The sequence below is a fragment of the Siniperca chuatsi genome, linkage group LG24 (assembly GCF_020085105.1).
Source record: "Siniperca chuatsi isolate FFG_IHB_CAS linkage group LG24, ASM2008510v1, whole genome shotgun sequence".
NCBI classification, from domain to species: domain Eukaryota; kingdom Metazoa; phylum Chordata; class Actinopteri; order Centrarchiformes; family Sinipercidae; genus Siniperca; species Siniperca chuatsi.
The window spans coordinates 14,083,471-14,096,279 of NC_058065.1; the positions used below are offsets into that span (position 1 = coordinate 14,083,471).

At 41.1% G+C, this 12,809-nt stretch overlaps 1 protein-coding gene across 1 annotated transcript; it reads right to left on the bottom strand.

The window, feature by feature from the left end:
• Positions 1-502: 502 nt before the first annotated feature.
• LOC122872261 (calsequestrin-2-like) lies at positions 503-12,725 on the bottom strand. The gene is made up of 11 exons (XM_044188240.1): positions 12,203-12,725; positions 8,091-8,175; positions 7,699-7,799; positions 6,195-6,303; positions 5,355-5,428; positions 4,268-4,398; positions 4,128-4,173; positions 3,828-3,882; positions 3,628-3,728; positions 3,389-3,463; positions 503-3,305 (listed from the first exon to the last, which is right to left on the bottom strand). The coding sequence occupies exons 1-11, from the start codon at positions 12,443-12,445 to the stop codon at positions 3,096-3,098; spliced, it is 1,230 nt and encodes a 409-aa protein (XP_044044175.1). The 5' UTR covers positions 12,446-12,725; the 3' UTR covers positions 503-3,095.
• Between the last annotated feature and the right edge of the window lie 84 nt (positions 12,726-12,809).

Here is a 12,809-nt window from a genome sequence, read left to right on the forward strand (position 1 = left end):
TCAGTTTTGACGGTAAATGTAGTCAGTTCCTCAGTGCATGCTATATTGACAGAGAAAACTGAGTTCTCCTCCGCGATGCTGCCAGCATAACTGTGCTGGGCAGTGCCTACATGTACCAGGATGCATTCCGCACAAGCTTCTGACGCCCACACTCACCCAGCAGGCTTCCGTATAACAACAAAGCTAACCGAGTCTAGCTGCACTTCTACCGTGAATATCACCACAATAACTGCTTCTAAAGCGAAAACTTCCCCACCACAGGCAGAGACTAGAAAGCTGAAGTAGCCTGTAGTTCTTCCTTGCTTCCAGTGATGTCACTGTCTTGTCAAATGACATCACTGGATGCAGGAAGAACTACTTGGCAAACTCAGTTTTCTCTGTCAATATAGCACTCACTGAGGAGTTTATTCCTTCAACTGACTACATTGACTTTCAACACTGACTGGACAGCCACATAAAAAATGCCGAATTTTCCCTTTAAAATTCTCTATTGCAGTTTCAAGTGTGCAGTGTCTTTAATTTCCTCTCTCCCATTCCACCACACTTAATCCTCAGCATCTCCATATGCACTATCTACACTTGCCCTGGCTGCAAGCTTGCTAACACTCTCCTCTGTCCCTGCCCATTCATCTGGCCCTGCTGTGTGACATGCCGGAGCAAATTTCAGGGGTTTTGGCCTTATTTTGGTGGCTTTTTGTTGTCATGAAGCTCCATGGTAATTGGCTTGCCATCAGCCTGTCAGAGTGGTGCAGCCGGGCCTTGTGGGTAAATGAATGTCAGTGTCAGTGTCCGGTGCTGAAAACAAACAACCTCATCCCTCCGCGAGCCCAGGGCGCGAGGCCGCCTGTCGGAACTCATCTGTCCTCGGCTTAATCCCCCTCTCGTACTCGCCTGCTCTGTGCAGGACCGGGACGAGGAGGAGAGGAATGAATAGAGAGGAAAATGAGGAGCATTTGCATCTAAATGGAATGTTTTTCTTCCCTTCATTCCTCCCTCTCTATTTGTTTGGTAATGACTTGGTTATGTGCAGATCGAGGCATGAGAGAAAATCCTTCTATCTTCTAGTGGCTTCAGTTTTGAACAGAAATCTTACACCTTAATACATCTTACTCTTTGCTTTGTTCTTTGCTGTTTTATATTGAATCTGTCAGACCCTCACACCCACTATGTGTTGCTGTCGTCCTTCCTCTCTGGGGAGTAAGGAGGTGTGTGTGTGTGTGTGTGAGAAATCAGTCCTCCTGCCCTCCTTTTAGTCAACGTTCATGTAAAACACCATCACACTTGACATTCACAGGATTATGTAACCTAAAGGCCCTGGAGAACATCACAACACTTGCACCATGACACTGTCTGCGTCTTTTTCCTCAGGAGAGAGCGCGACATGTCTTCTTGCCTCAGGTCACGTTTAAATGCACACACGCAGTTGATCATCTTTCAGCTATGGCATGGATTATGTGTAAATCTCACACCATGATATAAACATCCTGTTTACACACTGCATCACATCCACCTCCAGGGGAATAATGATTCTTGCATGGCCCTGTATTATTAATTCATATCCAGCAGTATGGGTTCAGCAGGAGTATGTCCGCTCCATATGCAGTTTGCTGGGCCCTGGTGGGCAGCCTTTTAGCCTGTCTCACCCCAACTCCCTCACCCCCGACTTTCCCCAGCCTCACTGTCCAGGTCCCTTCTCCCATTAGGAGGCATAATGATGCTGAATTATTCACTGATGTTTAAATAATTCAAGGTTGAAAAGGCTCATTGACTAAAGGAGAAAATGTGCCAATCTGCTGTCTTGAGCAGTCTGGACCTTCTTAATGAGGGAGAGAACTGAAGTGCATGTTCTCACACACACACACACACACACACACACACCCCCTTAAAAACAGCAGAGGTGATTCACATTCACAGTGTTTTACATCATGAAAATGTTCTTAAAACAGTGCTTTTAATACTTTTCTGTGTTGCTCTTTTAATTCAGGTTTAGTCTATTAACATTTTATATACAGAACTATTCATTTTATTTTGCCCTGATTTAATCACAAGAAAACAATTCAAGCACTATTCTACTTAGAACAAAAACATCTGTCATTTAGTTTCACATAGATATATATATATACACACACACACTAATAGAATTCCTCTTAACTATCTAATCATTTATGTCAACCTTAAAGCTGCTACAATCAATATTTTTATATTAACATATGTGTAATGTAATCGATTAGTCAATCATTAAGAACTCACAAAGAATTATCACCAGACTCTGCTGTTCCCCTCAGCTTTATGGATGGTTTTAGGTTCTTTCGGCTTGTTGTTTTGGTTTTATGGCCTGCAGCTTTAATGTTTTGATTCACATCTGCATTGTTTCCACGCATTTCAGGAAGCTGCTTTCAGCGAAAAGCTCTAAAACCCAACTGTACACTGCTTGTCCACCACCAAACAGCAGACAGGCAAAATTAGCGGCTAGCTGGTGAACATAGTGGAGCATTTAGCAACTGAAGAGCCAGATGTTTCCCTCAGTATTTGGTGGAGACCAAAACAGGACTTTGATTCATCATTTGACCTGAAACAAGACAACAAATGAATGCTAATGTTGCTCCATGTCTGCTGGATGTCTAAATAGGAAACTGTTTGCTAACATGTTAGCCATACCAGCTTAAAAGATGATAAAATGTTAGTGTTGTGTTTACAGTTTGTTGCGCTGCCCCCAGCCAAAATCTATTAATGGCGCTTTAACTTACATGTGTATGCGACACAGAAACTTTAATATGCTGATATCTTTATCCTTGGTGAGTACAGGAGAATTACTGTTTCAGGCACTCTGTAAACTTTATTATAAACTTGGCCAAAATTTCCTATGATGACCTTAAATCAGTTCTTTTTTATCTGCCTAACTATTTAAACCACATTAAACCACGAGTCTAGAATTTTGAATTTTTTGGGAGACCACACATTGTCTTTTAATTTCACTTCTTTTAAATTATTTGAAAAAAAGGAGATAATGTCAGTAATCTGGTTCTAACGTGCCAAGCAGATTCAGTATTTTGACCCAGGTCTGAACTTCCGGGACACTAGCCCAACCCTTCAGGTTAGTCATCGCCGTCATCTTCCTCATCTGGGTCCTGACTTTCATAGCTGTCCTCTGTGACGTAGCTATCAGGGTTTTCCTGGTCGTCAGCAGACTCATCATCGTCCTCCGTGTTCACCCTCCCTGACAGGACATCCTCTATCCAGTCCTCCAACTCCTCAGCGGTGGGCAGGTCCTCGTCGTTGGACATGTCCAGCCACACGCTGTCCGCCTGGAACACAGAGCACCAAGAAAGTCAAGGTACGGGTTAATAACTTCACTTTGATGCAGTCTAAGATTGTAACCATTACTTACATCTGTGACGTTTACCACACCAATCTGAGGTCTAAACAGGTCCAATTTGAAGGTTGTTTCCCAGTAAGTGGTCAGCTGGAGGGGTGAGACAAACCAGGTTAACTGATCAGTGACCTATTTTACATTTGAAAGGAATATGGTTGTTGTTAAAATACAATTTTGTATAGATACTGTTTCTTCTTTTTTGAGAAAGATTTTTGATTTGAGTTAGAAATAGGAAGCTAATGACGAGGCAGAACCAGAGGGAAATCATCGGGGTCGATCCAGACGATGCTGAGCTCTGGGTTGTTGGTGTTGTCTCTGGCCACGTCTTTCAGGATCTCCAGGAACTCATAGCCATCTGGGGCGACAGAACAGAGGAACCTTCAGCTCACCTTCAGGTACTAAAGCAAATAAAAAGGGAAACAACTGCGAAACCAAAAGGAAATAAGGCACAGACCTGGATCTTCCTCCTCAGCAAACGCAACAATATGTATTCCATCCATGTCGTCCTCCTGGAAATTGAAAAAAGTTTACAGCACAAGACTGGTTTACAATCCAGCCTAAATGCATTTATGTAGTATTCTGCATGGTGTCATAGGTTTGATTCACTATATAGTACAAGTTATTTCTTACATATAACCATACACTGTATGAATCGTCCTGATGTGGCACCTCAGATCAGCTTAAAACAATTCCATGAAGATGTATACAAAATAGTTTGGGGGGCCAACTCTGGTAAGACAGAACAACTACTCACCCATGTTTCAAACATATTCTCTGCCCGGAGCTTCCTCAAAGTAGCCCTGTAAAGAGCACACTTTCATAAAATTCTTACCCAGGTTTTAACAGCTATAACCTATAATGAAAGAACCTTTAAAAGATATCAATCTAATCGACCTTCTGTGCTGGTTGACAAACTCGACAATGTCCATCTCTGACAGAGGTCTACCAGGCAGGATGGCCGGCTCCTCCATGAACGGCTCATAAAAATTCACCTCGTTCATTTTGAGGGAGAGATGTTTGGCTACCTAAAACATACAACATACCAGGATTTCATTATGATTAGCGGATGGAGGATATAATTATCGGGTTTTGTTTAATGAGCTCATTAAACAAACAGAAAAACTGAAGGGTTTCATTCAAAAATCTATTTTCTAATAAATGCATTTTACATTGAAAAGTGTTACAACTTCTTACAACTTTTTGTAATGCTTCACTCCTCTCCCAAGTGTGTTCAGACTGTAACTTTGTACTGTAACTGTTTCCACCAGAAACACTATCTCCCATCATTTCATCGTATTGCTATTCATTAAATTTTTTTTCCGGGAAATAGGCTTATTCGCTTTCTTTTGCTGAGAGTTAGATGAGAAGATCGATACCACTCTCATGTCTGTACGCTAACAATAAAGCTACCGCTAGCTTAGCTTAGCATAAAGACTGGAAACAGGTAGGTTTCTGAAGGTAACAAAATCAGCCTTCTAGCACCATTAAAGCTTGCTAATATACAAGTTACAGTGGGACAAGACACTGCTTCTGGGCAAGAAATAGTCTGGCACACAACCCCTTGTAAAACCACAACCTCACTGTTTTTACATTTTGGTAAAACAAACAAGATATAACGTAATAATTAGTGAGCTTTAGAGGTGCTAGGTGGATATTGTTATATATGGACAGAGCCATGCTATCTATATCCCCCTGTTTCCAGTCTTTATGCTAAGCTAAACTAGCTGGCTGCTGGCTGTAGCTTCATGTTTAGTGTCCAGACATTAGAGTAGTATTTATCTTCGCATCTATCAGTAAGAAAGCGAATAGGTGTATTTCCCAAAATGTCAAACAATTACTACCTTTAAAGAGTGTATTAACAAGAAATGTGTATGTGAGAGTAATCAAAAGTGGGTTTTACAGCAATATATGATGATCCTTAGATTTAGACACTATTAATGAAGATTAGAGTTTTATTTTGTACATCTTACGTAAGACTTACAGATTTATCAAATGTAGCAAAGAACTTGATGTAAGGTTGAAAACGCTCTGAGGCCTCCTGAAAAGCTTTGTAGTCTGAGAAAAAGGGAGACACACAGAGAGAGAGAGAGAGAGAGAGAGAGAGAGAGAGAGAGAGAGAGAGAGAGAGACTGATGAGGAACTCAAGAGAGAATGACAGAAACCAAAGAGTAAGTACCGGTAAGTAAAACAGATTGTGTGGAACTTCATCATTCACATTCTGGTCACATTCTTAGCCAAATCTACAGTATGTGATCAGGAAGGTAAGCAGTGAACCCCACTCGCTTCATTCAATTTCCCATCATGATTGAACTGTCTTCACCCAAGTAACAAAGTCTCCCTTAATACAGTTTTATACGCTTGTAACGCTGGCTCTGCTCACAACAAGGTCACAACCAAGGACCAACCTATCTCTGGACAGAAATAGGCTCCATAATGAAACTTCATGCCACTGTCATATCAGACCAGATAGCATCTTCCCTGTCTCGCTTTTTCTCCCTTTTTTTTGAGAGGAACTATAATTGCAGTTTGACCTATTAGACAGAGAACTAGAAGCTATTTAAAGGCTCTCCTGAGACCGAGTGTCACAGTCTGGAATCAGGTTTCCCTTTAGCAGCTAGTTAGGCTTCATGGTGATGTAGCTCCATTAGCCTCTAGAAGCCATTAGCATCTGGGGAACACAGACTTCAGGGGACAGAGAAACAGTGTAGATGTATTTTTTAACCCATCACACGCTCCTTATCTTTGTTAATGAAAACACAGGCATTAAGACACTTCACTTAATCACATAGACACTAGCACATGAGTTTGGTGGTAAACTAACATGAATCTTCCCCTTTGAAGTATCCAATGAGGCGGATGTCTTCCTCCATCCTCTCGAAGGCTCGCAGCTCCATGGCATTATTGATCATTTCCACTGGGTCCTCCAGCACCTAGGGGGCGGCATAATAAAGGTAGGTGATTTTCACAGCCACGAAACACTGCAAAGCTGCAAAAGATAAAGTAATAGTTCAACATTTTAGCAGCTTTCTTGCCGAAAGTTAGACGAAAAGACCACTCTCATGTGTGTCTATTAAAAATGAAGCTAGAGCTAGCAGCTGGTTAGCTTGGTTTAGCATACAGACTACAAGCAGGGGGAATCAGCTAGCCTGGCTCTCTCCAACGCTAACAAAATCCGCCTACCAGCACCTCTAAAGCTCACTAATACACATTATATCTCGGTTATTTAATCCGTACACAAACCAAAGGGTAAAAACAACAAGTTGTGGTTTACGGGAGTCATGTGCCAGACTAGGAGCTGTGAGATTTTGTATAGTTTCAGTGTTTGTTTTTTTTAATTGTAATTTGAAGTAGCATCTTTAACTTGTATAAATGATTAATAGTTTTAGAATTAAACAATGCAGCACAGTACAGTTGAAGAAAGTAGAGTACATAAGAACTTTGTTGTCCTGGCAGGTGGATTTATTAATCTTCAGACAGAGCTAGCTGTTTCCCCTTGCGTCTATTCTTTATGCTAAGCTAAGATAATCGGCTGCTGGCTATAGCCTTAGGTCTATATTTAACATACAGATATGAGAGTGGTATCAATCTTCTAATGTACCTCAAGGCAAGAAAGTGAATACGCGTATACAGTTGTGAATTTGAAGAGGTTTTGGGCGTGCCTGGTTCCCGGAAGTGAAGTCCCATTCATTTTTCCTATTCAATATTAAGTGACTCGCAGTTGTAGCTCTTCTACAGCTTGGTTCAGCATGTAACTCTCCCGCTTAATTAACAGCACAAAAGATTAACAACCGCATTAAAAAAGTCTGGTTCTTTGATAAAAAGTCAAAGTTACAAGCCCGTGTACATAAAAAGTTTGAGGTAGAAGTTAACTACGACTCCCAAGGTGCATTTCGTCAAGAAACATCCAATCACAGAGCTTAAAATTCTTTTAAGTGCTCCGAAATTATTAAAATGTATAGGATTGTTACGTTATCTGGGAGAGTCCAGTGTTTCTATGTTAGGTAACATTGAGGATATTGTTTTTAAAACGGGAATGGGGAAATACACTTCCTAAACCAGCAGCCCCTCCCACTTCGCAAACCCTATTTCCCAATATGTCAAACTATTCCTTTAAATTTATTCATGTGAAAACATCACTGATTATCACTTTAATAAGAAATTCCTTAAGGGGAAAATGACATGAAAGCTATTGCTGAATCTTGTTTTACTATGAAATACATCATTTACAAGTATCCTAACGAGGCTGCAGCTGTTAATTGCTTGAGGATTTCTTCTCTCAATGGAATACACATCTAAAAAGTAGCAGAATAAGATTTTCCACTCACATCCAACAGAAACTCCACCAGTGTGTCTGCTGAGAGCTCCCCATCAAACTCAATGACACGGTCGTCCTTGAAGACGTACAAGCTGCCCACCTCCTCCAGACCTAATTAAACAGCAGGAGTATGGTATAGGACTTGAAGAAAGCTAGTCTGGGGGCTTCACATTTAGATAACAGCAGCACTGTTGCCATACAGTTTCAGTACATTACAGGCAAGGAGTGTATGGGGAAAGCAAAGTCATGCGAAGAAGTCAGTATTTTAGCACAACAAGAAAGGGATTTTACCTAAAATGCTGATCTAGGATAAAGCAGAATCCGAACTTAGACATTCAGCATGCACAGTAATGTAACTGATACTGTGGTAGGCTACTGTGGAATGATGAAGACACGTCATACCCAGTTTTTTGGCTACTTTGGCATCCTTCTGGGAGTCCACCATCCCAAAACCGATGTCTTTGTTCTCCAGGACCTGAGCTGTGAGCTAGGTGTTCACACAGACACATGTCAGTCAGTGTAAGGCTTTTTTTTTGATAAAGGCAGAAAATCATTGCACACCATAACTCTTTATCTGTAAAAACTGTGAGTCAGGCCAGAAATGTTTTAGCAGCCATTTTAAATCAGTTTATCATCTAAAAAATAAGGGACATGGGGAAGCATTTTGTCGCTATGCTACCCCCAGCATGTTAAACTGACAAAACTGAAGTTATTGTACTTGGCCCCATACCCCTCCAAGACACATTATCTAAAGATATAGTTACTCTAGATGGCATTGCCCTGGCCTCCGGCACCACCTTAAGGAATCTCTGACTCATCTTTGATCAGGATATGTCCTTAAACTTCCACACGAAACAAACTTCAAAGACGGGCCTTTTTTCACCTACGTAACATTGCAACATCCTGACTCAAAATGATGCAGAAAAACCAGTCCATGCATTTGTTACTTCTAGGCTGGATTATTGCAATTCCTTATTATCAGGCTGCCCAAATAAGTCCTTTAATTATATCTTTAGATAATGTGTCTCGGAGGGGTTTGGGGCCAAGACTCTCCAGCTGATCCAGAATGCTGCGGCACGTGTACTTACAAGAACTAGGAAAAGAGATCATATTTCTCCAATATTAGCTTCTCTGCACTGGCTCCCTGTAAAATCCAGAATAGAATTTAAAATCCTTCTCCTCCCCTACAAAGCTCTTAATGGTCAGGCATGTCCTCATATCTTAAAGAGCTCATAGTACCCTATTATCCGACTAGAACACTGCACTCCCAAGATGCAGGGTTACTTGTGGTTCCTAGAGTCTCCAAAAGTAGAACGGGAGCCAGAGCCTTCAGTTATCAAGATCCTCTCCTGTGGAATCAGGTCCCAGTTTGGGTTCGGGAGGCAGACACCATCTCCACATTTAAGAGTAGGCTTAAGGCTTTCCTCTTTGATAAAGCTTATAGTTAGGGCTGGCTTGGGTGAGCCCTGAACCATCCCTTAGTTATGCTGCTATAGGCCTAGACTGCCGGGAGACTTCCCATGATGCACCTCTCTCCTCCTCTCCATCTGTATGCTTTCTTATCCGATTAATGCATGTTACTAACTCGACATCTTCTCTCTCCTGTAGTTTTGTGCTTTCTCGTCTCTCTCATCTCTCCTTCTGTCGCTTTCAGCAGGTAATTCTGCCTCCGGAGTTTCTGCTTGAGGTTTCTGCCTGTTAAAGAAATTTCCTCTGTATTTTTTCTGGGAATTTGGGGGCGGTTAAAGTCCTGAAGAGGAGTCTTCAATTTACAATTACACACAAATTAAATTTTTTAAGGCTGATTTTGCTTTATTTTATTTTTATTATTATTATTTTTCTGCTGAATATATTATATATAGCCTGTAATGTATTTCAATTATATAATGTGATTTGGTGGGTGTTACGTCCACCAGAATTGTATTCGTCACAGTGTGGAGTGTGGCATTCAGACCATCAGTGGTTCCCAGCCTGGGTATCTGACAGTACCCCATGAAGGGCTTGCAAGTTTAACTTTAACGGTTGCGAAATGATAGGAAAGATGATGAAACATAGTTCTGCTACACAAAGACTTTTCTGACATTTCAAAACTCAACAACATTTGAAACAAGAGACGAGGGGTCCCAAGTAGACATTGCTGAATTTTGAGGGGTCATAAGGCAAAAAGTTTGAGAACCACTGTTGCAGAAAGATAAACATTTCTAGGAAATCATGACTTCTTATCCTTAAAAAGACTAACTGAAATCACCTTAACTGTTAAATAGAGACTCCATGGATCAGCCTGGGATCAAAACACTTCACACCCTCACACTACTCGCATAGTGCAGAGTAGAGTACGCTGTGTATTTGAGCTGGCATCCACAGCTGCTGCTGTCTTCGTCAATACATCTTTTCATTACCAAGGTGTGTGTGTGTGTGCTGAGAGCCCCCTGTGGAGTTTTCTTGTTAGAGGGAAGCTGTGAGTCAGTACTGCTTCCCTTTCAGCTCGCTGTGCTTGAGGAAGGAAAACAGATTTAGAAATACCACTGAAGAGAAGAGATTTGGGTTCTGTTTCAAACTGTGCATGAAACATGACAGGAATGCAGAAGTGATAACTGGAAAGGTAGCTGAGAGAACACATTCACGGTGTGAAAAAGGGGATGAAAGTGAGTACATCCACTTATTTCTAGTTCACAGCCAGATAGTAAAGAGTTTTGGGAACAAGCTATAATTAACAGAATGACCTAGAAACAATCCCTGGATACATGTGAACCACAGAGGAGGGCACATGATGGGATTAAAATCACTGCTTGCCAGTTAAGAGAGTGTGCAGGTAAAACATTGACTCTGTCCATCAAACTGTGACGGCATGACAGCTATGAATCCTGCTTCACTTCACTTTATGGTTAAGCAGACAGTCTACACATCAAGGAGATGGAGGAAGAGTGAAGCATTCAGTGTCTGCTTTTCCAACCAGAGGAGATCAGTGACTATACAATGACTTGTTATGACAGGTTAGAGTCAAATGTGCATGGCGGTTGAGCCTGCAAGTCTAATCCACGGGGATTTGAGCTGTAGCTTATTGAGACATTTTTATGTTATTAGTGACATCAGATATATCAGGGCACCGTACTGTATGTCACAACAGATACATCTCTCAACTCTGGTGCTCTTCTTTGATCAGTAATGACGTTTTGTTGGCAGGTTTCAGGGGTTGTGTACCTGAAGAAGTCAGTGGCAGTGTCACTGGAAAATTAAGGATTTGAAGGGATGTAGAGTAGCGCTGATGTTGAAACAATTCGTTGATTGATTGATGAGCTGAACATTTATAGATAACAATTGTGTTAACTGGTTAATTGTTTATGCCATTCATCAAGGAACAAGATTAAGAGTCTACAGCCATGCTAGCAGCTCTGTGAGGCTGCACAGCGGTGCTTTGAGCTAAACGCTAACATCAGCATGCTAAGACGCTCACAATGACAAAGCTGATGTTTAGCAGGCAGGATGTTTACCACGGTCACCAATTTGCTTTAGCATTCTCACATTTTCTAATCAAGACTAAGACAGGTAGGTACAGTTGAGGCTGATGGGAATGTCGTTAGTTTTGCAGGTATTTCATAAATCAAAGTAAAGCTGAAATTATTCGTCGATTAATCGAACAGTCAGTCGACAGAAAATTAATCAGCAACTATTTTGATCGGCAATTAATATTGTCAAGCAAAAATGCCAATATTTTTCTGGTTTCACTTTCTCCTGTTTTTTTTTAATCATTTTTCATCTGTTGCTTTTCTTTGTCAAATAGTATGTTATTGGTTGCAGCAAAGTCTCTACAGCAAAGTAGAGTGGGACCACTTTCTGATAAGGCACCCTTTATACAAGGTTATAAGCTGTAACTAGTGACTTTGTTAATGGTTAATTAATCATTTACTTAAGCTTTATAGGAAACTTATAAACCATTAATAACAACAACTAATGGGTCTCCAGGTGATAAATCCCTTTGACCACTTAACCTGGACCAAAATCTATTCATTAACAACCTTATTAACTTTTACAACTGCAGACTTGTTGGATTAATAATCCTTTGTGAATCACATTTATAACTTCAGTCTTGATGGCTTTTGAAAGTTGAGAAACCAATGAGTATTTATTAATGGATTCCTAACAATTATAACTGCAATATTACCAAATAGAAAGGATACACCTGCCAAATGGATTTTCACAACCTGGCAACCCAAAATTTACCAACCATTAATGAAGGCGTTAGTTGCAACTAATAAACCCTTTACAAAATGTGACCTATAAGATAGTGGTATTGTAGAGATTCCTCTACATCTCTTAAATGTAGAAAGCTGCCCAGTTTTTAGAGGGTATTAAAGGGCATTACACTTCACTTTTTCAGATTGCTTGCTTTCCATGTGCCAAAACTTTGCAATTAACGCAAATTCCATAATAAAGAAAGAATCAGCACCAATCGCCTTGTCTTTACTAACTCCTCCAGCTCCCCTCTTCCCATCCCTGTAGCTCCTATTCCTTACCTCCAGCACCAGCTCTGTCATCTGGAACCGCTTCTGCAGGCCCTTGTTGGCAGGCAGTGGTTCATGGTAGAACAGGCACAGCAGGTCGTATCTCTTCAGAGCCTTCTTGTAGTTGCGCTCGTTGATGTCCAGCACCCTGTCCTTCCCGTCAAAATTAGGGAACTCGAGACCTTCCTCAGCCCTACAAAGGAAAACCAGGCGAAGGCACAGGCCAGATAATAGAGAGAGCCAGATTTGCTGCATTGTTGTTCAGTTGTGGAGGTGTTTGCGAGCTAGAATGATGTTTGCAGAGAAATCAAAGAACCTCTCAAGGCCCGACTTGAAGAGTACAATAGATTTCATACAAGGGAGATTTAAGATTCATCTACAGATTTTACCTCTCTAGCAAATATTCTCACAAATATTTCATCACTATTTTCTCTCTCTCTGCTTTACTCTGTTGCTCTCCTTAGATATCTCTCCCTCTCCACCTGTCTTCTGTCTCCTCCTCTCTCCGTCACTCAGTCTTACTGCCCCAAATCTCCCAGGAGGGTCTCTTTCTTTCCTCCTTTTCTCTCCCTGATTGAGAAACTCGCCTCTCAACAATCCATTTGCAGGACAATCGTCC

Excerpts from the sequence above, each read along its gene's own strand:
- LOC122872261 (XM_044188240.1), bottom strand. The coding sequence starts at position 12,445 with ATGCAGCAAATCTGGCTCTCTCTATTATCTGGCCTGTGCCTTCGCCTG. Across the intron at positions 4,399-5,354 it reads TTGCTACATTTGATAAATCT|GTAGCCAAACATCTCTCCCT; the intron begins GTAAGTCTTACG and ends TGTATGTTTTAG. Across the intron at positions 4,174-4,267 it reads TTTGTCAACCAGCACAGAAG|GGCTACTTTGAGGAAGCTCC; the intron begins GTCGATTAGATT and ends TGCTCTTTACAG.